General features: G+C 27.4%; 1 protein-coding gene across 1 annotated transcript; it reads left to right on the top strand.

The window, feature by feature from the left end:
- The first annotated feature begins 1,905 nt into the window (after positions 1-1,905).
- On the top strand, positions 1,906-22,755 carry LOC105255886 (monocarboxylate transporter 12). The gene is made up of 12 exons (XM_011265419.3): positions 1,906-2,272; positions 13,197-13,341; positions 15,560-15,764; positions 18,024-18,164; positions 18,602-18,790; positions 19,118-19,361; positions 19,442-19,634; positions 20,216-20,386; positions 20,637-20,859; positions 21,328-21,567; positions 21,734-21,859; positions 22,153-22,755. The coding sequence occupies exons 2-12, from the start codon at positions 13,216-13,218 to the stop codon at positions 22,308-22,310; spliced, it is 2,016 nt and encodes a 671-aa protein (XP_011263721.1). The 5' UTR covers positions 1,906-2,272; positions 13,197-13,215; the 3' UTR covers positions 22,311-22,755.
- The last annotated feature ends 4,943 nt before the right edge of the window (positions 22,756-27,698 follow it).

Raw genomic sequence — 27,698 nt, forward strand, 5'->3', positions numbered from 1 at the left:
TTAATTTAAAAAAATGTAAATAATATCTAAGAAGGGGAGAAAGTTTTAAGTAGACGAAATATTTTTTTGATGAAAATATCTTGAAAATTTTACGGATCAAGAGAGACGCGATAAATATTTATGAACTTTATGATAGACGCTTATAACATATTCCTTATACAAGATTAGAGATTTTCTTATATAAGACATATATTCTATAATATATTATATATATTCTATAAAAGTGGAGATCCACGTACCGAACTCTAGTATGATGTTCTAAAATCAGGTGGGAGCGTAGCATCGCAGTAGGTAGAACGTTTAGCGCGAACATAATACACCGTAATGGCTACTAAATATGTTAGTATAGATAGATAATAACACGAAACATTGTATTAACGCGCGTACACAAAATCGCTAATAATGCAATCCAGCGAATTATTTGTCGAAGATTCATCTGCTCATGGTCCACACTCTCATAATGCGATATAGATTGCCGCTTACTGCCACACTATTCTCTCCGTGTACGAGCATAAAAAAGGAATGCGTACGCCCTACTTCGTGCGTATGTTAAACATATGATATGGTACAAAGAAGGACAAATGTATTAGGTAACGTTTATCGAAAATTGAGAAGAGGAATTATGACTTTTTATTATTAAAAAAAACTTGCGTATATTTTTTGCATCTACACCCCCACATATCCAATATTATCCAAGAAAAAATTATCAACTTTCTCGAATCATGATTCTGTATATATCATGTAAATATCGAAATCCCTTCGTGGCATGTAAATGGCGCACAGATCGGAGAAGTAAATTATTAGCAATAAATTATTACTTCAACTTATATTGTGTTATATTGCACGGGTTTCGTTTTTGCTAAATTATCGAATAAATCCTCTCGATTTATCAAAGCATAATATCGAATAAATCCTTTCAATTTATCAATGCACAATATTTTTCTAATAAAAATTAATGATGTTAGAAGCGGAAATTTATTCTCGTTATATACATCGAAGTAAATTAATTTTTTTACGAAATTCTTATTTGATAGCATACGTTTACGACGAATTATGCGGTTCGTGAACTAACAGATAATCATAAAACTTCATGAATTATCATTAATTTACATTATAGTCAGCTTTATCAAAATGTATAAATTATACAACTATAAATTATGTATTCGCATTAAAGAAAACAAACTAGCCTAATGCATTTTTTATAATATATTACTAGTATTAATAAATATACTATTTTATATCAATAATTATAGTGTTCTTTAGCGTATATTGGATGTGATAGTATATTTTATTCTTTGCCCTTTAACCTTTAACTGTTATCTAGAGAGGAAGAAGACAAGCCCTTACTGTAAACGACTGTGTGCAATTAATTATGCAGTGCCAATTATCTATAAATAGAATCCCATGTAATCACAAAACTAGTTAAATCCGCTTCGCGCGTTAATTCGAGAAAATCAGACCGAAGTATTTATTATAGTATAACAACGAAATTGCACACAAGAATGCTCACCATCAACTAAATATACAACCGCCATATTATACGAGGGGACAAACACATGCTATACTCGATTGGGAATTGGGAATGAGATGCAATTCGAAGATCGCTTTCGTTTTTTTCTTTTCTTCATTTCCTGTATGTTCTCAAGAGAGGGACATAAGCACACGATCAAGTCTCGCAAGTAAGTAAACTTGTAACTTTCGTTCAAGCGGATAATACAGGAGGGGGCTCGACGTTGCCCAGGAAATTGCGCGCGGGAGGTCTAGAAAAACGCTTTCGCGAATCGTCAGTTAGCAAATCAGGGAGAATTCTGTGCGACTGTAAGTTATAGCTCGCGAGTTATCCGTCTACCAGTCCGTCTTCTTCATCGCCGGCTCTCGGCTGGGAAAGAAGAAACGCGCGAACATAAACGTTTGAAATATTTTTAGAACTACACGCGCGTACATATTGTGAGAGTACACAGTGATCGGTAGGAAAAAAACGAAAAAAAACAGGAAATTTACGCAAATATCAACTTCCTCTGTTGCGCAAAGGAGAGCGATAAGGACTTATTTTGTCCGCGAGTCGATTCATTTTAGCACAGCTGATTAAATCACTCGCGCATGTGGACCACCGGGGTGTCGCGGATTGACTTGTCCGAGACAGAGACAAACAAAGCGCTCTTGTTGAAGAATCGTGAAAGCATCTTCAAGAAGAGACGCGTTTGCTTTGTCTGCCTGTGTGGTAGAGAGAAGATCGCGGTGCGAGTTTACAATCGTCTGGCAGAATAAAGCGGTAAGTAAGAATAAATTGCAATAAATTATATTGCCGCAATAAAATAATGTATATTATACATGCTCTACAATTAATTTATTTGCATTCTCTAACCTAGAAACTGCTACAAAGATTTTATTTTTGAAAATCTTAATATTTTGCTGTAGAAGAAAAATACATAAAAATACAGAAAAATACTATATTTACTATTAAAAAAGGAATTAGAAATTGAAAAGAAATTCAACGAGCTTATATAACTTTTTGAATAATTTAAAATATTTTAATTTTCTTTAGTAAGTTATGTAAGAAATTTATATAAGAAATTTATATATAATGATAATTCTTTAAAAATTTTCTTTACTAATCAATTAAATTTTACAAATAAAAGAAGGATTCTGTTGGTCATTCAATTTTTCGTTTATGTATAATTGCTCTTAATTGATCTGAAATAATATATTTTTTAATTTCTGGATACTTTTAATCATTTATGGTTAATTAAAAAAATGTATATGCTATATGATAGCTATTATGCTATTAAAATAATGTATGTGCTTTTCACATTTTCTCTTTTACCTTCATAGAATGCATAAAGTCATCAAAATATTTGTTTTCTCGAAAAAGCAAAAAAATCTGGCCAATTTTGCCAACTAACGCCGATCAAAATCATGATTAATTAATTGATCATAGAAAGTCACGTTCACATGCCGCGCCAAATCGACAACAGTGCATACTTTTACGATCTCGTGCCACACATGTGTTCGAACCGCCCTGTAACAGCTTTCTCGCGTATCTGAGCTTGCCCAGCTGTCCTCGCGATTCCAACTGAATTATTTGCCGATGATCGTGATGCGAGGTGACGATGCAAATCTTTATGGATCTCGATTGTGCTCGAGATGGAGGATCGGGAAACTTTTCATCCAGTCGTTGCTCACCCAGGTTCGTAATCGTGTCGTGCGTTACGTCACGTGTCGCGCCATGCCACTTACCAGTGCGCTTGGAAACTTCAAAAACGAGTTGTGCATTCAGCGACAATCTCCTGCTCTGGGAAACGGGTTATCGGCCAGTCGCCTCCAGAATCCTTATCGTAATTGTCGATCAACGGCACTTACGCCATAGATGTGTGACACCGATGCTCCGGATGACTTTTGATGCTTTAATTACTTGATACGATTTTTAATTTCCAATTTTAATTTTACCTTTTTCTCCATATTTTATCTTATAGCATATAAAAATTCTTTACGCGAAAATCAAATCCTTCAATTTTACATACATATGAAAAAGATATACTTTCGGAAATTTTATATTTTATTTTATATATTATACAGACTAATTTTATGTAGTTCTCACAACACTTTGTTTGGTCTCTTCGCTTTGCAGTTAAAGAGGAGATAAGAACGATCGAAAACTATTAATCATGTTTGTCGCATTTGTTCGACACGGTAAATTCTGTCTATAGTGACGAATGAACGACTCAATCATGCGATACGTTGATTTGATCGTAATGCGATTTCTAAAAGTGCATATAGCTCGATGCACGTTTGGCATGCGCAGTTAAGGTTAAATTTTGCATAAAAAGAATATAATGAAAGAATAAGAAAGAATAGAAATACATGTACATTGCTTGGATTGTCTCGGTACATTAGAGGTTTTATTTAATCATGCATAATGCACACTTGATCGAATTCGAGAGGCATGTTTGTCTATAATAAGCTTGCACTCGTACGAATACTTACATATATACTTGTGTATGTGTGTGTGTTATCACATAATATAAATCTGAAATATAAAACACGTAAACTTGACATTGAAGATACGAACTATGTATAATATTTTTTAATAAAACCACGGAATGAAAAAAAAAGTGATAGTAAGCGATAGAGAATAGCGTTTGAATTTTTGTTATTTTACAACATCAAGATTTGTCTCTCATAAGCGATATAAAAATGATAGAAGTCATCATTGTTATATAACATAATGTTTCTCTCAGTTTTATTTATATATTTTTATTATATATATTTTTTTTATTTAAAATGTAAAAAATTAATTATATACTTTAATGTATTATTCTAATAAATCATATTTTATCACGTAATGTTTCCTTAATATAAACTGAGCAACAAATAAGTGTGTTGCGTTGCGCTGTGAAACATCAACAAATTTAATTAAAATTTGCTTAATGTATTCGCATAATCAGCAAACGATATTATTGAGAATACATAATAAATAGATGCAGTCATTTGAATTTTTGAGTACCCTATTTGCGATCTATTTCATTCACACTGTACGATTATGGCAGATACTTATGTAATATTTTTCTATAATATATATATCCTGTATAATATTCTTTTAAAAATAAAAATTACATTGTACGTCTACAATATTGAATTCATTTTTGTATTTTGTCAATTTTATTTAATATCTGTTCATAAAAAATGTTGACAATGCTGTTAACGATTACGATCATTTTAATTTTCGTATGATCTCATCTCGAGAATATATCGATGCATAAAATGACTGCAGAAATTTAGGACAATGAGTCGTTAAATTCACTTTAAATGTATAAATAACCATTTACTCCCAAATGATGGTCGACCCCGAATTTTTAGCACCGAAACTTTCTACGATCGTTGCGTCATTTCAACTGTCGCGACGAGACAGATACGAATTTGAATGTTCAACGTTTCATTGCGATGAGTGATATTTAAAAATTATCTTATGTATAAAAAATACAATGTGCGATCGAGTTATAATTATCAACAATTTCGAAATAGATCATCAGATAAAGTTCCAGAGTGTTTTATCAAAACACGTTTACTCGCGAATAAAAAAATAATATATTATTAATAATCCAATATTTTGCCGAAATTAATTCACATGCTGTATATCATAATTTACATAAAGCAATCAATTGAATAGTTCATTGTAATCAAAAATAAAAATAGACTACGATGTTGCGTCTATTTTTGATTGACTTTTTCGACTAACTGAGAAATAATTATTAATCGAGAAGTCTCTTTAAAGATTGTAATCTCATAATCTTTGATTAATTTCGATGCTTATCGGGCAAAGTTTTTGAAGAAACATCGTGGAACATCGAGAAAACAAGAGGAATGAGAAAAAAGAAATTTATCTCTTTCGCTGATGCTGGAGGCATCGCGACACTTCCACTCCAAAATGGGCCAATCTGACATCCCATCGTTATCACTGACCGACGTAAAGTCGCGCCGTTCGAAACCGGAACGCGCGACACTTTAGTACGCGCGTTTGCACGCGACTACGCACACGCACGCGTGCGGCCGAGAGTGCTGCATCTCGCTTCTCTTCGACTCTCTTTTTCCTTTCGGCACATCGGGACCTCTCTGCAGCCGATGACAGTGATTTCGGAAAGATAGATAGGTAACGTGTCTCCGTCTTTATGTCAATCGCGTTTTATTTTATTAAGAGAAAGAGACAAAGAAATTAGCTGGGATCAGCTGTTTGATAGAGAGTGCGTGCAAATATAAAGGAAAGCGTGTAAAAAGAGTGATCCATATCCCGTAGCTATGTGGAATTTTTTCCTACCGATTTTTAGCTACCGAGAGTGTTTCCCGCGCAGATTTAGCCACGCATGCGTACGCAACACGCGTTTACACGTGCGAATATTTTCATTGCTGATAAATTGCGGTAAATCACAAAAAATCACGAAAAACCAATAAAAATCCACAAGAGCTATTACTTATGCGATATATTCGATTAATCAATAAAAGAGTGTAGCCGCTTATAATGCAGCATAAATTAATGTTCATTAATAGTTTAATAAAGGTATCAGTAATTGCTATCTAAAATATTCATATTTCGAAAAACAACTATATTGTGTATTTTCTTCTCTCTAATATCTAAAAATATTTAAACAGTTTGTAAAAACACCAATTTGTAAAAAAAGTCACACTTTAATCTTTAAAACAAATCGGAAACTTTAAATATATAACTTTAAATATATAACTTTTAAATATATAACTTTAAATATTAAAATCTATTATACTAAGAGCAATCGAGTATACTAAGAGCAATTAATATTATCGTGTCAAGAATTATGAAAGGAAATAATAGTCAGAATTTATCATAATTATGAATCAATGAATATATAACATTCATACTTATTCAACACTTATTGGTCTGTATTGTTCTGCAAAAATCATGATCTGCTTTCTATAATTATTTTTAGATATGAATTATTTTTATATTATCACACGGTACAAGATAACTGCTCTAGATATTCGTGAACCTGATGCAAAATTTATTTCAAAGTAAATATAAATCAAAGTTCTTTTTTTATTTTTCTTATTGTATTTTCATAAAAGATTCTATTTAGAATTTTTATTATATATTATCGCTTTTAATTTATATAATAGAAACATAGCTATCTTTATTAATTTCTACTTATCGCATTTTATTGAGCACTATTGCTTTTATATGCATTTATTATTGGGAAATCATTTTCATCTATTAATTAAATCTTACAATACGGAATTCAGTAACAAATGTTACAAATGATTATAAAATAAAAAAAAATTTTAGCATGATTTTTTTCGCAAGACGCAGATGTTCAGAATAATGTTTCATAAATTTGGAATATATCTTCGCGCGCAGATGTTTTTTTAAAACTACGAAATTCAATCGGAATGTTAGAACGCAAGGTAAAGGTTGCTTCAAGAAAATCAAGATGATTAAGAATATTTTTGATACAGTAAGAGAGATATTTTTGATACAGTAGAGTAAGGTCATCATCTGATTCCTTCTCGGCGTATCTTCTCTTATTTACATCATCGGAAATTCATTCACATTCAATACATGAGGAATTTAAAAATTAATCAACAAGTCATGCAACTTAAAAATTTTTTATTTAAATGATATTTATTTCATGCAAGTCTAATATTCGTATACCAGACGCTGTATAAGAGGCTGTATTATTTCACGTGCATAATATACACATGAAATAACAAGACTTGATGTATTCACAACTGCGTCAAAAATATAACTTTAAAAATAACTTAAAATATATATGTATATATTATGTATATATTATGTTAAAAAAAGAAATAATTATTATATTAAAATATATATAAAATTTAATTTTATTATAAAAAGATTATTTAATAAATATTTCTCTTCCTTTTTTACTAAAAACTGAATCTCTTATTTGGCCATCAAAAAGCATGCAAACATTAATCATAATCATTTATTAACATATTTCTGTTTCAATCAATTTAAAAAAAACTGTCGGTGAATTCGAAATAGAAAATAAAGAGTAAAAAGAAACAATAAAAGTGCGAGATATTATGGTTAATAGCTTGTTCGCGGCTATTTCTGGATGGAGAACTTTTGTTAAATTTTTGCGTGTTATTGTCATCAATCGCAAGTATTATTAATAAATAAACGCATAGCACGTGAAATCGTTAGATAAGTTCCCTCGAACTTTGACCCCGATTCATAGCTCAACTTGTTATTAGTATCCCTGTTATTAGTGATGAAATATGAAAAACACTGTCAAACTAGTCCAGCGCAATAAACAGATTACATTGACAAGTTAATCCTACAAAGATTCATTTTGAAAAAAATACATTGACGTTTTATTTTTAATTTTCTATACATTTAACCATAAATAGAAATAGCGATGCTATTACAGAGAGATTTTATTTTTTACCTTCTTATTTTTACTACACTCTATCTCTCCTGTCGCATCTCATTCATGATGAAAGGCAATAAAAATCGAATTAATCCATAAATTCAGAATAATGAATTTTTCTGACAATACCTCAATAAATTTAGAAAAACCAATCATGAGGATAAATAAGAATCGTGAAACACTTTCAATTCATTATTGGCCGATTTATTTAAAAATAGTGACTAAAGTCTTTTTCGGACGAGTAAAATTTTCATATGTCAATTTTACATTTGTGAAGATATCTTGTTAACAAATTTTATTATATATATTTATTATTATGTATTAAATTTTATATAATATATAATAATGTAAAATAATAAATATATTATATAAATATATATTTATTATATATTTGCATGTGAATAATCAAACATCATTTATATCGATATTAAATTTAAAATTTTTCCAAAATACCATAAGGTATTATAATTTCATAATAAATTGTGATTTTAATAATATCAAATGATTATAATAAAATGTCGAAGTTAATATATTCTAAAATAACGCCCACCCGCAAAGATTTATTATATTTCGAGTGGTCAGCTTTTTGAGATAATGTTTGTGAAATATCAGAAAACAATCACTCCTGCGATAATTATGTTATTGCAGTGATAGGCCACGATAATATAAATCAGTTTATCGATATCAAGATATTTATTTGATTGAATGAATAAAAATCGGATGTTTATATCATTGATTCGCATAGAAAAATTAACGAATGAAGATATAGAATATGATTGTAAATATCTCGAAAAAGCTAGAGACCATAAAAAGCAGAGTGGACTTTTTATTTGAGAGTGATGTTTATTATACCCAGTGAGATAGTCTGGTCAGCACGCATTTTATACAGAAATATATTTTACTTTCGCGAGTGCCATGCAGTTTAAATGTACCATGATCAAGGGAACAATTTACTACATTTCTAATTCTCTCTCTCTCTGTATTTTATAAATCGTTTTAACGAGAACACAATTTAGAATCATAAAATAAACATGAGAATGTTTTTCAGATAATGAAAATATTGCTTTCATACATTTAAGACTTATAATGCTTTAAGAAATTATATATATTCCAAAGTAACGCTCACTCATAAAGAACATTTGTTTTGAGTGGTCAGTTTTGATACCACTCTTGCAATAATTATATTATGTTATTGCAAATAGACAATGATAATACAAATCAGTTTATATGATATCAAGATGTTTATCGACATCTTATTTAATAAAAATCGAAATTTTTATATCATTGAGTTTGTATAAAAAAATCTATAGTCTCTAAACTATATAACATACATTAAGGATTCATAATACTTTAACCTTTTGACTGCGGCGAAGTCTAATGCGTGACAGACGACACATATTTAACTGAGACCGATACTTGACAAAGAGTTCATAAAATTTTATAAATCTTTCGCTGTCGTGTAAAGCGTATCAGTTACTAGAATGAAGATATTTGAATAATGATAATAAAAATACTGAATCACCATTTTCTATATCATTTTGAAATCTAATTTACATACATATATTCTTACGATATGGAAATGCTGACAACAAAAGATTTTAAAAATAAGGAGCTACACATCAAATAAATAATTTCTAAATAATGATATGAGAAAAATAATTCGAATAAAGATAAATCAAATAATCCTGTTATGATCAATATTTTTAATATTTTTATAGAACGGAATTAAAGAATTTTATTATTTATTAAATAGATACACATTATGTTTTACAAAATTTGAAATATTAATATTATAATGCATTTCCATATTAAGATCTGTCATTAAAGAGATAAATCATATAGAAATAATTTAAAAAAAGAAAAGTGATTCATATATTCTATGAAAAGGAAGATATATATAAAAGCATATCGCAATAAAAGAGACTATAATGCAAAATCTATAAAATATACATTATGTTACGACTGACAATTTCGCATAACATGCACGCCAGCTTCCACGGTACTTCGCTTGTCAATAAAAATTTTGCCGCTTCACTTTGTAGTAACGATGATGCATAAAATATGTGATACTTTGCATTTTTTGCACTCGCTTACAATACCGCGTTGTTTGTCGAACGTTAAACATGTATTATTAAGTATGAATAAGCGGTGCATTCTCTTTATTTTTCTTATAATATACATCATTCGACGTTTAAGCAAGTTTAATCACACGTCGTGATTACAATTATTATTATGAGTGTTTGATCTTCTCATTATTTCATCGCGAATGATAATTTCCTTTGATGTAGCAGTAATTTATTCCCGACTGCCAATTAATGCAGTACTCACGTGACATTATATATATATTGTATAAAACCATGGAGTTTTATCTTTAGTAGAAAGTAAGTAGTAGAGGGTGTCTGTTTGCTCGATAAATACTTAAGCATAAATTTATCAGCGAGATAGCAGAATTGCATTGTCCGTTGCTCACTGATAATGATTTATCTCGTTTAAAGAGGTAATCAACGTTCTTATAAAAATCATCTTCATTTCTAGAACAGCGATTATTATGGAGCCATGTCTGAATCTTTGTGATTGCCTTATTTCATTACAGTTTTCTTTTTCATCTTCATTGCGACTTTCTTTAATACAATTGACGTGAATCTTTACGTCATACTAGCGAAAACATAATAATGTCTTGCGCATATATGTAAATATCTTACATGTATGTATCATACAATGTATACTTTACTCTTATCAGTCTATTTGTTTTAAATCAAACTTATGTCAAACGAAATAGAAAAAAATATGATGTAGATATAAGATATATGATAAGCATTAGTCTTCAATTGTAACTCAATTAATAGAAACTTCTATAATAAATAGAACTTCGATTGATAAAAAGAACTATAATAAATAAAATTCTATACAATATCAGTGTAATGTGTTAAATAATAGTTCTTCAAATATTGACCATATATATTCAGTATAATTGTTTCGATATAATCAGTTTAAGTAATATTTGAAAAAATAATTGTTAAATATGTGAATATATTATTAAGTAAAAAAACATAATGTTAATATATAAGTATAAATAAATTATTAATAGAAAATTATTAAAACATAAATTACTGTAAAAATAAAAAATAATTACAAATAATAATTAAATAATTTATTTTCTCGTAAAACATTACGTTTATATATTCCATTCTTATATATTATATTATAAACCAACGAGTTTAACATCAATATTTTCATATATTTTGTTTAAAGTTTTCTTATATTTTATTATAATATTTTCTTATATTTTATTATGGTTAAATGGAATTAATCATAAAAAAGTTGAAAAGAACGAAAAAAGTGAAAGTTTCAAAATTTATTTTTTCCTTTCACAGACTATTGCTTAGCAAGGGAATGTAAAATAAAGTCACGCTAAAAATAAATCTGTTATCAATTAATAAAATTTACACATTTCCGTTTACATGATATCTGCTATATATTATATAGATTTTTGCAAATAACATGTCACGTCGTGAAAAATGAGATCATAATTCTTAATCAATTTTGATATTGTATCTGACAAGACACAGACGTATGTTCACATGTACATTGTGAAGCATCATAAAATTAGTGTCACATATAAGATAGACATTCCGAATTACAAAAGTTATTTGTGTGTTGTGTATCAGAAATAAATATTTTCTCGAACTTATCTTATCGTTGATTTATAAGATACAAAATACTTAAAATGTGGCAACATTTTAGACGTGTTAAGCATCATTATAATGCTTGCTTTGCTATCTTTTCATAAACTTTCATTTGATTAATAAATAGGTACGGCTTCAACGAACAATTATTTTATTTTCTAGTTTAATCACGGCACGCTGAAGTTTAATTATGCATTTTTTTAAATTTCTTTCAATTTAGTGTTTCTCCGTACTTCTTTAATCATAATGATTTATAAACTATAGACAATGGAAATATCAGAAATCTTTTCTAAAAAAATTGATCACTTTAAAATATATACATATAATAAAATTTATTTAATTTTTTAATAAATTTTATATTTATTTTAAACTAGTCTCAAATATATTTAATATTTAAAATTAACTACAAAAAAAAAATAATAATCTTCTTTAGCATGTTGATCAAATCTAAATTGATTGAAGAATTTTTTAATGGAAGCTAACTCTGACTCTATTTGATACTGAAGAATCTGGTTGTGCGATAACGAAATCATTTAATTCTATAATTGCTTGTTTTCCACCATTTTCGTTCTGATAAGGTAACTTATTGCAACGACAGCATATCGACTACTTATTAAATTCCAGAATTAATAATAAGAATTAATTAATAACATCATATCACCGATAAAAGATCTTTTCTTAAAATAAATCAATTAGAGATGCTGTTTTTTTAATTACTACAACTTACTAATCTTATTAATTCTTCATTATTAAATCTACATTGCTCAACATTGTTTTTTATGAACACACTGTATGCTCAAATAGTAAAACGATAAATATTCTGTTCGGAAATATTTGTATTCTTTTTGAAGAAAATGATCATAAATGAACTAGACATTTATACGATGAGAATCATTCAAGTTTAATTGTATTACGTGAATACATGAGGTAATCGAGCACAAACAAACGCTTCAAATATTACTTATGTTACTTTTGAGTGACAATTAAATTCTTCATTGTGCATGTGTTACTCGATTTTTATTACCTCTTGATGAGATGGTGGATTGCATTGCAAAAATACGAAAATTAGTATTGTAAAAACTATAGATACTCTCGCTTATGAAATTAGATGGATTTATTTAAATATTTTTATAAGATATTTGCAAAAAATGTTTTATAAATACTATTTAATAAAATGTTATTAAATATCCTTTTTATAATATATAAATCATATCAATAAATCATTAATATGATATATTAATCTTAATATTTATATGTTGCGTTATTACATAAATAATTAATATAATATATTAATCCTAACATTTATATGTTGCGTTATATTACATAAGTATTTAATTTCAAAAAATAATAAAATCTTATCTCAAAAATCAATATTTTAAAAAGATATTTGATTCAAAATTCATTCAAATAAAATTTCTTTTTACGTTTGAAAAAAAAAGAGAGAGAGAGATAAAGACAATCTTCGATACAATTCCAATATTTACAAATATATAATTTTTAAACTTTTTCTGTAGCATCTGACTTCTCGAGTTATACAAAACTTTATTACATTTATCTTCATTCAAGCAGTATTTTCCATGCAAATATGTTTCAGAGATTTAAACGGCACGACAATGTCGACGATAATAGCTAGCAAAACGGAAGAGCAGATCTCGAACGCGAGCAAATCGCAGCAAAATGATCGCAACAAGATTGATGAGCTGCAGCTCGAGGACGTTAACGACAATAACAATGATGAGGTGAGTCGACAACGCGCACCATACATACGTTAAAATGCAAAAGCTGCAAAAAAGAGCGCATCGCGCGATTATTCGCGCCACAGGCCACAGCTTTGGCGATCAGTATGTTCGCGTTGAAAGTAATGGGTGGATCGTACATACATATGTTATAAACTGCAAGTGCGATATCATATTTGCGACATACTAATGGATCCGATAGTCCTTGTCTCGCTAAGGGTCATCTAAAAGCGGACACGCATTCCCTGTTGAATTTTTCGTTATCAATCTGCCTCAAATTTAACAACGTAAACTACTGCTGTCTCCGTTCGCTCTTAATTTTAGCGAGCGATGATAAAAAATCGCTTTGATTTTTATGCCGCGAATAACTGATAATATATTTTGTACACAAAATAAAAATAGACACTTCGGACAACGAATCCGGATTATACATTATTTGTGTTTTCGATCGTGAGAAAGTAAACTTTATACTTTCATATTCATCGACGGAACCTTTGCAAGAATAAGACAAATATAAGACAATTTTCTGAGATGTAAGAAACGCTTCGCGTTCTTTGATCACGTTGATTTCATCTCTTCTCTTTATTTTCGTACTTAATCGATTTAGATCGAATATTACACATAAATTTTTTCTTTTCTTTATGAATTACACAAATGATAATATTGATAATCAAATTGCAACTTGAATGTATAATTTTTTTACTTGTTTAAGAACTTAAAAAAATATTGATTTTTCATAATTATTAAATTGAATTAAATTTTTCTTTAGATTCCATCAGGTGAAACACACACATTATTTTAAATTGAAGCTATGGAAGATAAATACGCAAGCATTTACGGTTAAGTTAATGTTTTAAGCGGCTTGGCGGCGAATTGATAACTTTCAAAGTTTTAGGTCACGAAACGGCCGAAATACTAAAGGCTGGCCTCTCGGCAGCTTTCTGAGTGGCCTTGATCTTAGTACCTTGTAAATTTCCAACGAACGAAAATGTTGATGGTGAAATCAGTCGCAAATGATTAAAAAACAGTCGCAAATTAATCAAACTTGTCTTAGCAAATTATATCATATTTTATCGTATTTTTTAACAAGCAAAAAACCAATGCAATGAATATTATCTTTAATGATTATTATCCTTATTGATGATTGAGGCATGAAAATTCCAATTTTATTGTTTGTTTTGCACACAATTATGCACACTTTGCGGCTAATGTAAATAAAATGTAACATTTATAAATTGTAGATAATATAATTGTTCCTAAAACTAATAACTAGCTATTAATAATTTTAAGTTGTTTATCGCATAAGCAAGATTTGTGATTATTATATTTAAACTCTATTTTTTAACGTAAATTCTTTTAATTTAAATTAACCCTTTTAACGTACATTTTTTAAATTAAATTAAAACTAATATATTTAAATTATCATAGTTAATTTCTCAATAATGTTATCTTTATATATTTCTTTTCTTATTTTAAATAATTCATATTCAAGGATACTCTCGCTAATTTTGTTTTAAGCATCGTAGCTAAAAAAGCCTCGTATCTATTAGCTATTTAAACAAACCCTCGTTTTCAAACGCGAACAAACATCGGCTGCAAAAATTTCCATACTAATTAGAAGTCACAGGTCTTCAATTTCTTCTATCGCGTTTGTATAAATCCAAAGCAAATTTTCGTTTTAATTGTATTTTTTTCTCGAAAAACAGATTACGGCAAATTCTAATTTATTTATCATACAATTTCCTATACATATTGCATATTAAAAATATTATCCAAAATATTCTCATATTCAATATTACATATGCTCAACTTTTTATATGTATAGCTTTTTATCATGTTGCTTATTCTTTTATATTATAATAAAAAAATTTTTTTGCATATAATTACAGCTACATTTTATTTATTTAACCTATATCTAATATAATAATTTTTAATATAATATTTTTATAATCTTAATTTAATGCAATATTAACATATGTAAATAACATCTTATTTATATATATGCTTTTCTTTTATTGATATATTCTCTCTTTTATTATCAATATAAAAACTCTAACTCTCTCTAATTCTTGAATACAGCTCTATCTGATTGAAATAAATTGAAAATTTAAGCAAAAAATGCAGCAAAATTTAACTATTTTGTGATAATTTTGCAAAAAAGCATCTAATGAATTTTTGTTAGATACTTATGAATCACTGTAAAAGTTTTGTGGGTTAATAGACCATCGAAGTGGAAATGGTGGTACCACCTGACGGAGGATGGGGCTGGGTGATTGTTGGAGCCTCCTTCATGTGCAACTTTTTCGTCGATGGTATCATCTTCAGTTTTGGCGTATTCTTGAATGAAATCGCGGGTGCATTTTCCATATCGAAAGCGAGAGTCGCACTTGTCAGTTCATTACAAACTGGATTTTATCTCATGGCTGGTTAGTAGCGACATGTATGTAACATTTAATAACAAGTCCAAATATTAATTTTAGAACGCTGGATTTCAACAGTATTTCATTTTATCATAAAAATATATCATGTCTCATCATATATCATACATCTTATTGGATACAATGTTATTTTCATGGTATTTTGAACTTATTATTAAAAAATTTTAAATAATACTTTCTCGTTCTGATGTTTCAATCTTATGCTTTTGTTTCTTCTTATGATTTCAAAACTAGCTTTCAAATAAATATAAAGTAGTAAAGAAAATAAAAATTAAAAATAAAATAAAAATGCTATGTATTATAAAAATGTTGTAATTTTTGTTGTTTTTACAAGATTAATCCTAAATTCAATAATTTAATAAGATTTTAATGAAGAAAAGAATATATATAGCCTATTTAAAAGATGTATAAGATTTCAGATATATTTCCTTCCTACCAATAATGATTAATCTATCAAATTTATATAACAATATGCTATATCAGTATTGTATAATAATAAGTATGTGCCGTATAATTAACTATCGCTATAACTGTAATATATATAGCAGTACAAAAAAGAGTAAATATGTTTTGAGTTATCAATTCATAAAATTCAATAAATTAGAAACATAAATCTAACAAGTACAACGAATACAAAAAATCTCATATCGTTAAACTAATAGATTAAATATATAATTCATTTATTTTAGATAAAATATTAGATAAACTATTTTAGATAAACTACTTTAGATATGTTATTTACAATATTGAAGTTAATATTTTTTCAAGATTAAACTACAATATGGACGCAATATATTGTTGAATGAACAAAATTGATAAATCTGTCTGTAAAATAGCGATATAATAAACTCGCATTTGGAACATCTTCCTGATATCGAATCGATCGATAAAGTAACATATGACACTTGTATTTGCGTCAGAATTAGCATCGCAATAAGCAATCATTTGTATAATCAGTCTCAAGGATTTTCGCAATGCAATCCAGAAAAATAAATATGTAGAAACTTTTCCATTCAGCGCTCAATTTAACATACAATGAATGCTTTAAACAATACTTAATGCGTTTAAATTATCGTAATCTCAAAGATTAGATAAAATTTCAATAATTAGTAATCACATTTCATAAACATTAAACGCATTTAATTTTATTCTAGTGTATAATATCTAATGACTTTAAATTAAGATTTGAAAAAAAATACATGACGATTTATATATCATTATGAAAAATATTCCTTCATATACAGTACGTAATTAGCATAGCAATGCACACGGGCGCAGTAAAAATGTATTTAATTACTCGTGATGATAAAGAGTAATGTTTAAGGACTTGCTTTCTGCAATATATCTTTAATATTGTGTAATATATGTTTCTGAGAAATTAAGAATTATTTATGTATTATATATACGATCAGCTAATATATAAAAATATTTTACATATATATATATATATATATATATATATATATATATTTCATAAGCACAATTTTTTCACTATTTTTATATTCGCAAATTTTTTACAATTTTTTCACTATTGCTATATCAAAAGATCTATATTTATCATATAATATAAAATTAAGATCTAGATCAATATTAATTAAAAAATTACATTTGAAACATGAAAAATATCTATAAACTATATATATAAATGCTATTTAAGAATATTAAGAATTTACGTAAATAGTTTAAATTTAATAGTTTAATTATAATAAATATTTAAATTAAAAAAATTTTTTTTATATTTTTCCATTTTATTATAATATTCCTATAAATGATAAATATTCCTATTTTTAATTACATATAAATATTTTTTAAATAGCTTCAAATATGATATCACTTCACTATTGTATAATATTAATAGCAGTATATATCAATAAAAGTAATTAAGTAATTAATATCGTATATTTATAAATATACGATAATATACGATTAATAAAAGTAATTAAGTAATTAATATCGTAATTAAGTAATTAATATATTTATAAATATACGATATATATTATTTTTACAAATTTTCTTGACTTATTTGAGGATTTGCTATTTGCTAATTTGTGTAAGTTAAACAGTTATTGTTAAACAATGTACACAATAATTAATATCTCCAAATACAATCAATTGAAATCAAATAATAAAAGTGTAAACGAGTGATTTGCATGTTTTTATCCAACCGAATAGCTGAAGATTAAAGATTTATAATCATTGATCAAATAAAACATTTACATAAATTAAATTATGTATCATTTTTTCTAGGACCCTTCGTGTCCGCCCTGGCTAATCGATATGGCTTTAGACTGGTGGCGATATTAGGAAGTGTAATAAGTTGTATCGCTTTCGTCCTCTCGTATTTCAGTACATCTATCGAATTCCTTTACATTTCTTACGGCGCAATCGGTGAGTTCTTTTCTTTTTATCTCAGATATTTCTTATACAATTATCTGGCATCTCCATTAAGTTTCGTATAGAATCTTCTTATGTGTACACACACGTATTTCCAATTATTTTTTATTTAATTTTGCACGGATGGTTCTTTGCGAGAATTCAAGCATCTTGTATTAATATTTAACTATCGGAGAAATTATTAATATTTCGATATTTAAAAATTTTACATTATTTATATATTTTAAAATAATGCATAAAAATTGATTATATAGGATAATATACAATATGTATTAAAAATTAAAGAATATATTGCAAAAAATTTGATATAAAATTTCGTCGCGGAAATCGACTTATTCAGAGATCGTATATTTTAAAACGAAAACAAATATTAGAGAGATTTATGTACAAACATTCTCTCTTTAAAACAAAACTTTCTGTCAAAAACTTAGGTGGTATCGGTGCGGGATTGATATACGTGCCAGCCGTAATAACTACCGGATTTTATTTCGAGAGATGGCGAGCTTTAGCTACAGGTATCGCGGTATGTGGCTCTGGAATTGGTGCATTTTTGCTTGCACCGATCTCAGATATACTCGTAAAAAATTTCGGCTGGAGGGGAGCTCTGCTATTTCAAGCAGGTGAGTTTTATATGATGTTATAATGTTTAGATACATTTAAAATGTTTAAAACGTTTAAAAAAGTCAAAGATATATAATATTCATTAATTCAATTTCTGTTATAATATATTATGATATGATAAAGAAAAATATATATTAATGAATAAATTTTTATATCGACAAATGTATAACATATATGTATATACATATATATTTATATTCATTAAAATTTTAATATATAAAAACTGTAAAATATAATTATATGTAATGTAGTTATATATAATATAAATAAATACCTAAATATTATAATATCAGTATTGGTATGAAAAAAACTTGTGTGACTTATAGGCATGCTATTAAATTGCGCCATATTCGGCGCATTGTTCCGTCCTTTAAAACCAACGAGAATTAAGGTGAAGAACACCTCAGAAAACGCCGCGCTCGAGGTAAAAACTGCGTTGATAGGAAAGGGTGTGTCAACGACCTCATTACATTGTGTGCAACCGAATAGAAGTGGTTTCTTTGGCACGAATAATAACACGGAATATCCGACGGCAGCAGAAGTTTTCAGAAGTAACCCTAATATAGTAAAGTAATAAACTAAAGGTTCCATTTATATATGACAATAATCGTTTCACATCACTTTACGGGATTCATTGATTTCTGTTCCAGCTCTAAGTCCTTGCATTCGTTGCACAAAGTGCACGTGGAGACACAGTTGGAGAGGAAGGTGAGCAGTTCGGAGAAACAGCTATCCTCGCCGATATATCCTGACTTGGACGTTGTAAATAACGAAGAAAAGATAGCCGAAGAGAACAATCTGCTCAGCGGCGACTTGGAACGGTTAAACGGACAAGTACCAACGGTACGATCTATATGTATATATATACATGCATGTATATGTTAGAAGAACGAGAAATTCAAGTGCTATAAATTTGAATTTGCAATTGATCGTAAGACTGCAAACTGAAACGAACACGTCTATAAAAATATCAAAATGATTGATATGTGAAAAACAAAATACAAATATATTGTTTATCTAATTCGTTTGAGATTGACGAATTAAAACAAAATCGCGAAAATGTTCAGATTGTACATCAAATTTGACAAACGATGCAAACTCGTTACTTCAGATCTCAGCAGTTTCATTTATCTCTTTTGTTGTTTTCAAAGGAGTTGTTTGAAGGATATCTAAAATATAGACGTTCAAGAAAAAGCAACTATGTTTATTATTGCCAAGAAACGAAATTGAGCACTTTTAAAGTTATAAAAGTCAATCGTTGGCCTAGAAAATCCATGATTCGTGAATTACTTATTTTTGCTAACACCTCTATTTTTGTACAATTTACGAAAAGATATTTATAATATTTATAAAATATTAATTGTACAAAAATAAATTTCCTGTTTCGAAATTATTATTTTGTAATTACAAATATTTTATTTTAGATTCGCCGACATACGATACATAGCGCCAGACGCCTTCGAACAGATTCTGAATGCAGTCAAAAGTCTCTTAAAATGGGCAAACGAAATCCTAAAGATCCGCAGAGACCGTTTTATAGAGATGATATTTTTTATGGCGGCTCTTTGAACAGACTTTCTCATTACAGATCGCAGGTAAATTCTATCAATTATCTTCACAAAATACTGCTAACAATATAAATAATATATAATAAAAAATTTTATGTATATTAATTATATCTGAAAAAAATATTTTTTGGGACGCAAAATATTTGCTTCTTTCTAATCTTAATTCTATAAAAACGCCAAATAATAAATTAAACTGGATTAGAATTAAATTGATATTAATGAAACGGCGATTTCGTATAAATATTTTACTTAGAATCAGAAGCTTGTAATTTTGCAGCAATCATCGGTTGGTTATCACATGTCAGTGACGCGGCTGCCAACAGCAACGGATGTAGCGGAGGAGAAGAGTGGAAGTTGCTACCTGTGTCCGGAAAGTGTGAGACGAATTCTGACCACAATGCTCGATTTAAGTCTTCTAAAAAGTCCTTCCTTTCTAATACTAGCGATTTCTGGCGGCCTCACCATGATGGGCTTTTATACACCTTTTATGTACCTGCCAGGTACGTATATCAAATGATCCATAATATTTGTTCTTCTACAGCTTTTTAATCACATATAATTTGTAAGAAAAAATAATACGTATCACTTGGAATTTTCTCACTTGGAATTTTCTCACTTGGAAAAAATAATACTTGGAATTTTCTTTCTAACAATATAACTTAAAATAATACAATTAAGAAATAATAAATTAATAAAAATTGATTAAAATTATCAAAAATAAAAAACAAAAATGAAATAATAAATAAATAATATTTACACTATAAATTAAACAGAAATAGAGTTTTAATTTTAATTTTATTATTAAAAATTTTAAGATCGTTATTTATTAAAATATTTTTTGCATTTATAGTTAAAAGAGCTAAACTTATAAAAGGATATCATTTATTTCTACTATATTCCTATAATATATTTTTACGCGTTATTTTGTTTATTTAAAAGAGATTTTTTTTTATTTGCCATTCTTGCAGATCGAGCTATAAAGGGTAACATGGATACTTCTACGGCCATGTTCCTCGTTTCGGTGATTGGTATCGGTAATACCATCGGTCGTATCGTTTGTGGTCTAGCAAGCAGTTTCCCTGGAGTTAATGCTTTGATCGTGAATAATATGTTTATCAGCGTTGGCGGTTTAGTCACAATATTCTCCGGCATTTCTCTGACGGAGGGATATCAGTTTTTTTATGCAGCCAGCTTTGGTCTTAGTATATGTAAGCAGTATATGCGAGCAGTATATGCGAGCTCTTAAATTTTCATTATAAATCTTTTATAGATATATCATCTCGTCTAATACACAATATTTTGATTTAAAATGTTTACACCAATGTGGTTTTAATTTTATATTTATAAAATTTGCAAGAAAATATTTTTTTTCAGCTGTCTTTGCTTCTTTGAGATCGATTCTAGTTGTGGATCTGCTCGGTTTAGAAAAACTGACAAACGCTTTTGGACTGCTTCTTCTGTTTCAAGGCGTGGCAGCGACTGTAGGCGCACCTCTCGCAGGTAATTAAAATAAAATCATATTGATCATACTGATCATATTTCTCGGACTATATTTTCATAAATACCGACGCTAAAAATTCATTTTAATTAAATAATGCTAATTTATACTTTGCAACTTTTATCTGACAGCGATATCGAGCGGATTATTCCTCGATTGCAGGAAATATTTATATCGTTCGTTAAAATTACTCGATATTATATGTGCTGATCTCATAAATTGTTACTTTATGATCAATGAATCAGAAAACTTCGACGTTAATTCATCCAAATGATATTCACACATGTGTAAACAGGTGCACTCATGGATGCGACTGGAAGTTACGACGCCTCGTTTTATCTATCTGGCAGCTTGATTCTCGTATCAGCTGTGATTTGTTACCCGTTAAAAAGAATTAACATGTGGGAAAAGCGTAACGAAGAGAATCCAATGACGGACCCTTCCGCATCCTGATCGAAGACGCAAAACTATACTACATTCAACATATTCCACGCGCGTGCTTAAATGCGCTTGATGCATAATTTATAGCATAGCATGCATTTGAATCGAGAATATAATTATGCCGTACGCGCTCACGCCATCGAATAGATCGAATAAAAAACGATCGATCTCGTGCGCGCGATTGATTGCATTTGCTCGCGCTTAAAAACAGCTTCTTGGAGCAGAATCCGAGCATGTATCTGGAAAATCTGTTTATATTATAAAAAGAGAATGGAAAGGAAAGTGCCTTTGACATGCTTGAATCCACTTTGATTCGCGCGTTAAAGCTTTGATCGTTTCCTTTGATTTCTTAATAGGACTTCATGAAGCAATGTAACAATTTTATCTCAATAATTATAATATAATAATTTTATCAATAAATTTATCATATCAATTGTAAATTTCTAATAAGCGATCTATGCATTCCATTGGACAATAATTCCAATTTTTGATATTATAGTTTTGGTTTTTAAAATTTTTGATATTATAGTTTTGATTTTTAAAATAATAGAAAAATAATAAAAAAAATAAATACAAAGTAAAATTTTACGAACTTTATTTTGTATTTATAAAGATAGATAATTATAAAGATAGATAAAATTTATAACTTTTACACACACACATACATTCTATTGATCTATGTAACTGTTCCTTTTATTTACTAGCAAAAAATACATCACAAAAATATAAAGTCGTTTCGTAAAATAGGATCCAAATTCGTTTACATTATCTGTCTTTTACTTAATGTCCGTATAAGAGATAAAATATTTATGCGTTATATTTCGTGCGAAATTTTATTTTTATAATTTTTCCAAATTTTAAATTTATAATTTAAATCATGTTATGATATAAAATTTTAAAAAAGCTTCCATTAAATTGTTAATTTGCTAATTTACTATTAATCTCAACTGTGAATAATGACTTGAAATTATTAAGATAATTGTGACATCACAATATTTACTAATACTGTATTTACTAATTAATTACTATATTTACTAATTTAAAAAAGAGCTAGTGTAATCATCATTTAATGTCAATAAAATAAAAATAATATTTATTATTTATAATTCTAGAATTTGTAATTAAATTTGTAATTTAGTTATATGAAAAAGATAATTACACTAATCTGTTTTTAAAAAACATATATTTATACTATTTTTATAGTATAAAAAAATAAAATTTGCAAATAATATAATAAAAATTACTATAAGATAAAAATTTATTTAATAGATGGTCATATCGCAAAAATTGATTATTAATTCTATCATTGAACATTATAATGTCATGATTAACTTAAATGAAATGCAACGGTACAAACAGTAAAAAAATTATTGTCTCAATCGAATATTCTTTTAGCAACCGAAACTTCATGAAGAAGTAGAATGTTGAGCTGATTAAATTTATTATGAATCAGTTGTAATATTATTTGTATTTTATAAAGCAAAATTTCTCTCTTTCTCTCTAGCAAAAGAAATTAAAATTAGATAATATGGACATTTTAATTATATTTTAGATATAATTATATTTTATTTATAATAACCTGCATTTTGCACATTATTGACATTACATAATATATTATACTGAAATACTACAAACTGCCATATATGCATCACATATAATTCTTAATCTTTTATAAGATTTTATGTAAACATTTATATCATTCACTTGTGTATATTCCATAAATAAAAATTAAGAGAAGAAAACAAAGTATGTATATAATGTGCATTATGCATGTGTTCATATGACATCTGATGTCTGTATTGATGATTTGTATTTTACCATGTAATTTTTTTTCACAAAATGTAATTTTTTCGATGTAATTTTCGATGCTATTTAAAAACAGTATATTAATATTTATTTTTAAAATTTATTTTTAAAATTGGCTAAACTTTTCCTTATAAAATCCATATATAATCAAAGACTATTTTTAAATAATAAAACTCAAGTGCTTATGACACAATGACATAATTAAAATTGTCAATATTTTTGTACAAAGAAATTATTGCATTCAAATGATTTTATTAAATAAGGATTTTATTAAATAATTTCGAATTTTTAAGATTATTGTTACATAAATTTATGAGGAATTTAGTTAATTTTAAAATTAATCAACTCGAATATTTATTGATTAGATAAAGTTATGACGTTTTATCTATTAAATGTAAGGAAATTATTTAAAAATCAAATCCTAATATTGTTCCTAATATTGTTAATTATTAATTCAAGTAATAAATGTACGCACATCTTGTATATTATTTTTGTAAGTTCATGCGCAAATCTTCAGAAATGCATTATGCGAAAAACTTTTGCAGATAAATGAAATTACGAAATTATAACAAAATATTAAATGTAATCAATTTAGAGATTAAAGTACGTTAAGAGAATTAAATTTATAAGATAATTGTATTATTTTTTTATATCTATCTTTATTCTATCCTAATCTATTTGCTTACTAAAATTAACAAAAAATATTTTTTCAATATAAATGATTTTTTGCAAAATTTGGAGAAACATATAGTATTCATTGTTAAGAAAATTTTCTTAAACAATCAATTTTCACAAACAATTAATGCATGAATATACTCTGAACTATATGAAAACTGTTTCAGAATAAACAGAATTCCCGAAAATCGATCAATATTTCATTTGAATTCGTATATGTTTGACGATGATTGTTTTATTTTAATCGATGTTTTCATTTTAAAAAATATAACTCTTTCTAAAAGTATATATATATATATATATATATATATATATATATATAAAACTATAAATATTAAATTAAAACTATAAATTTCTGACGAAAAAATGATAAAAAATGTCGCAGAACAAATTGAGACATTATATTTGGCTTCTCAGTTTGTTTTAAGGCATTTTTTTAATGTTTAGAATTATTTGTTCAAGTTATAAATAAAAATGATAAAATTTTTAAAAATAAAAGAAGAATTCTTAATTATCAGTTTTCACGAAATAATACAGCAGCTTCACACATGTAATACAAGATCAACTCATATTTCGCTAATATACTATTCTATATACTTGCTGATAAATCTTTGTCAATATGTCAAAATCACAGAGTTCTGTCTCTTGAGAGAGGATGTGAATCATATGTCGACGCATGAAATCGTGAATTATCATATAACTATGTACTAGTTTCATTTGCAATGTGATATGTCACGAAAACAAACATATTTACCGCGAATAAAGTGACGCACCGCGTTGTGCATCATATAGATACATAACGGATAGATACATAACGGAAGGTAGAATACAGTAAAAGTGCAAACGATGTTTTTCTTCGACATGACATATGCAAAGTGCATCGACACGTGTTATTTATTGTAGAAAACTGAATGCTGACTGAAGTACATAAATTACAATGTTTACGAAGACACCAAATGGCATACTAATATCAATGTTTCCAAAAGACAATTCGCGTACTATTGTGTGAGATAAGGTACAAAAATAGTGTAAGTTCTCTTAAAATCAAAAGTTATGCAATGCTTGATAAGAACATGGATGCAATATGTGTGTGTGTGTGTGTTTGAAACTCATAAATTGTTAGCTCTTTTTTGAGCTAACAATTTATATGTTGTATGTATTTCTAATGTAAATTATGTATTTTATATATGAACAATTTTATAGTAATTATTATATATTATGTAGTCTTTGCATTTTTATAAAAATATTTTTAATTGCAAAATTCACAAAGTCTTTGAAGTGCAATTGTATTATTTTGTTTTCTTGCTTATGCACATATTTTCGATTATTTATTCTGAATTTCTTATTTTCGATTATTTATTCTGAATTTCTTTTTCCTTCTGTATTATCTATAATTATCTGTATCGATAATTTTTTAGGTGATTCCAATGGCGGATAATCGGTAATCGGTATCGGAAATTTAAGTAGACTCTGCCAGAATACAGCCATAAAGCGAATTGCTACCCATATTATCTATAATCTTGTTCATTTTTACTTCGTATTATACGAGTTCGCTGACTTCAGCACTTTCGTCAGAATTGATTGATATTTCTTTTTTCTCCACTCAACCATGTTCAAGCAAATTATTGCCATTCATTTAAACTAATATTCTCCTCTACTGATCTTTCCATTTTGTCTAGATTTTTGTTTCTTTCCTATAGTGAAATCGTGCAGTATTGTATTTTAATTTTAAAATTTTTATATGCTTTTTATACCTGATAAAACATATAAAACTTCGCATGTTAAGACGTTTTTTATATATTAATAAATGTTTCGTCAAATATTATTTAATACCAATTATTCTAAACAATTTCTTATGCCAATTACGTAACATTTAGACGCATGATTAGTTTTCATTCAATTCCCGTGTCAAATTTGCAAATTTTTATTTTTATTTATAATTTATTTAAATGCAAATCTCTGGAAATATTTTATCGCATTGTGTGTCGATTACAAAAATGTTTGCATTAAAAACATAATTTAATAATATAATTGTAGAGATACATAATTTTTATAAATTTTCTCATATTTTTAGAGATTTAAAAAAATCTGACCAATAAAAATATTCTCTTTCATTTTCTTCTTATTTTCAACTCAATTTATTTTATTTCTTTAACAATGTAAATTTAATGCATATATTATTTAATAAATGTTCAACATGTAATCACACGAAAATTTAATGAGAGGAATGCTAGAGAGTATTATACATTTTATTTCATGATATTCATTATTATATCAAGTGCAATATTTTTCTATATATATAAATAAAATATACAATAAAAATACTTTAAGCACAGATTCAAGAGCTAAAATGCGAAATATCTATAAAAGCAAGAAATTTTCCAAGTAAAAGCATAAATTATTTTTTTCATTAAAAGCAACTCACTTTCCATCTCGTGCGTATTCTTAAAGCCACTTTCGATCGCGTGCTTTCCACGAAATTGCGACAATATTTCACACACAAGAGTTCTCTCTTGCTGTTCAATTTAAACAAACTGCGCTAAACGGGAGAAAAGTTTGAAAGGCGAGTTTGGACAAGAAGCTTCGTATAAGTTCTCTGTGTATTCTATGAGATCATGTAATAAGAATAGCATGTATTTGAAATTATTATTATATAATTTTTGTTAGAAAATTTTATTTCTTCTTTATTTCATATTCTCAAATATATAATATCCTTCATTATAAAGAACTTTTTAATAAAATAAATATTATATTTAAAAACTGACACCATTAGAAAACTAAAAATTGTTATAAAATATAGTGAAATTTAATTAATTGACGATATTAAAAAAAATACATTTAAAAAAATTAAAAATTGATCATAGCAATACTTTAAAGTTATTTTCGTAATCAATATTATATTTTTTAGTTTTAAATTCA

The sequence above is a fragment of the Camponotus floridanus genome, unplaced genomic scaffold, assembly GCF_003227725.1.
Source record: "Camponotus floridanus strain SB8 unplaced genomic scaffold, Cflo_v7.5 scaffold9, whole genome shotgun sequence".
Taxonomy (NCBI): Eukaryota; Metazoa; Arthropoda; class Insecta; order Hymenoptera; family Formicidae; genus Camponotus; species Camponotus floridanus.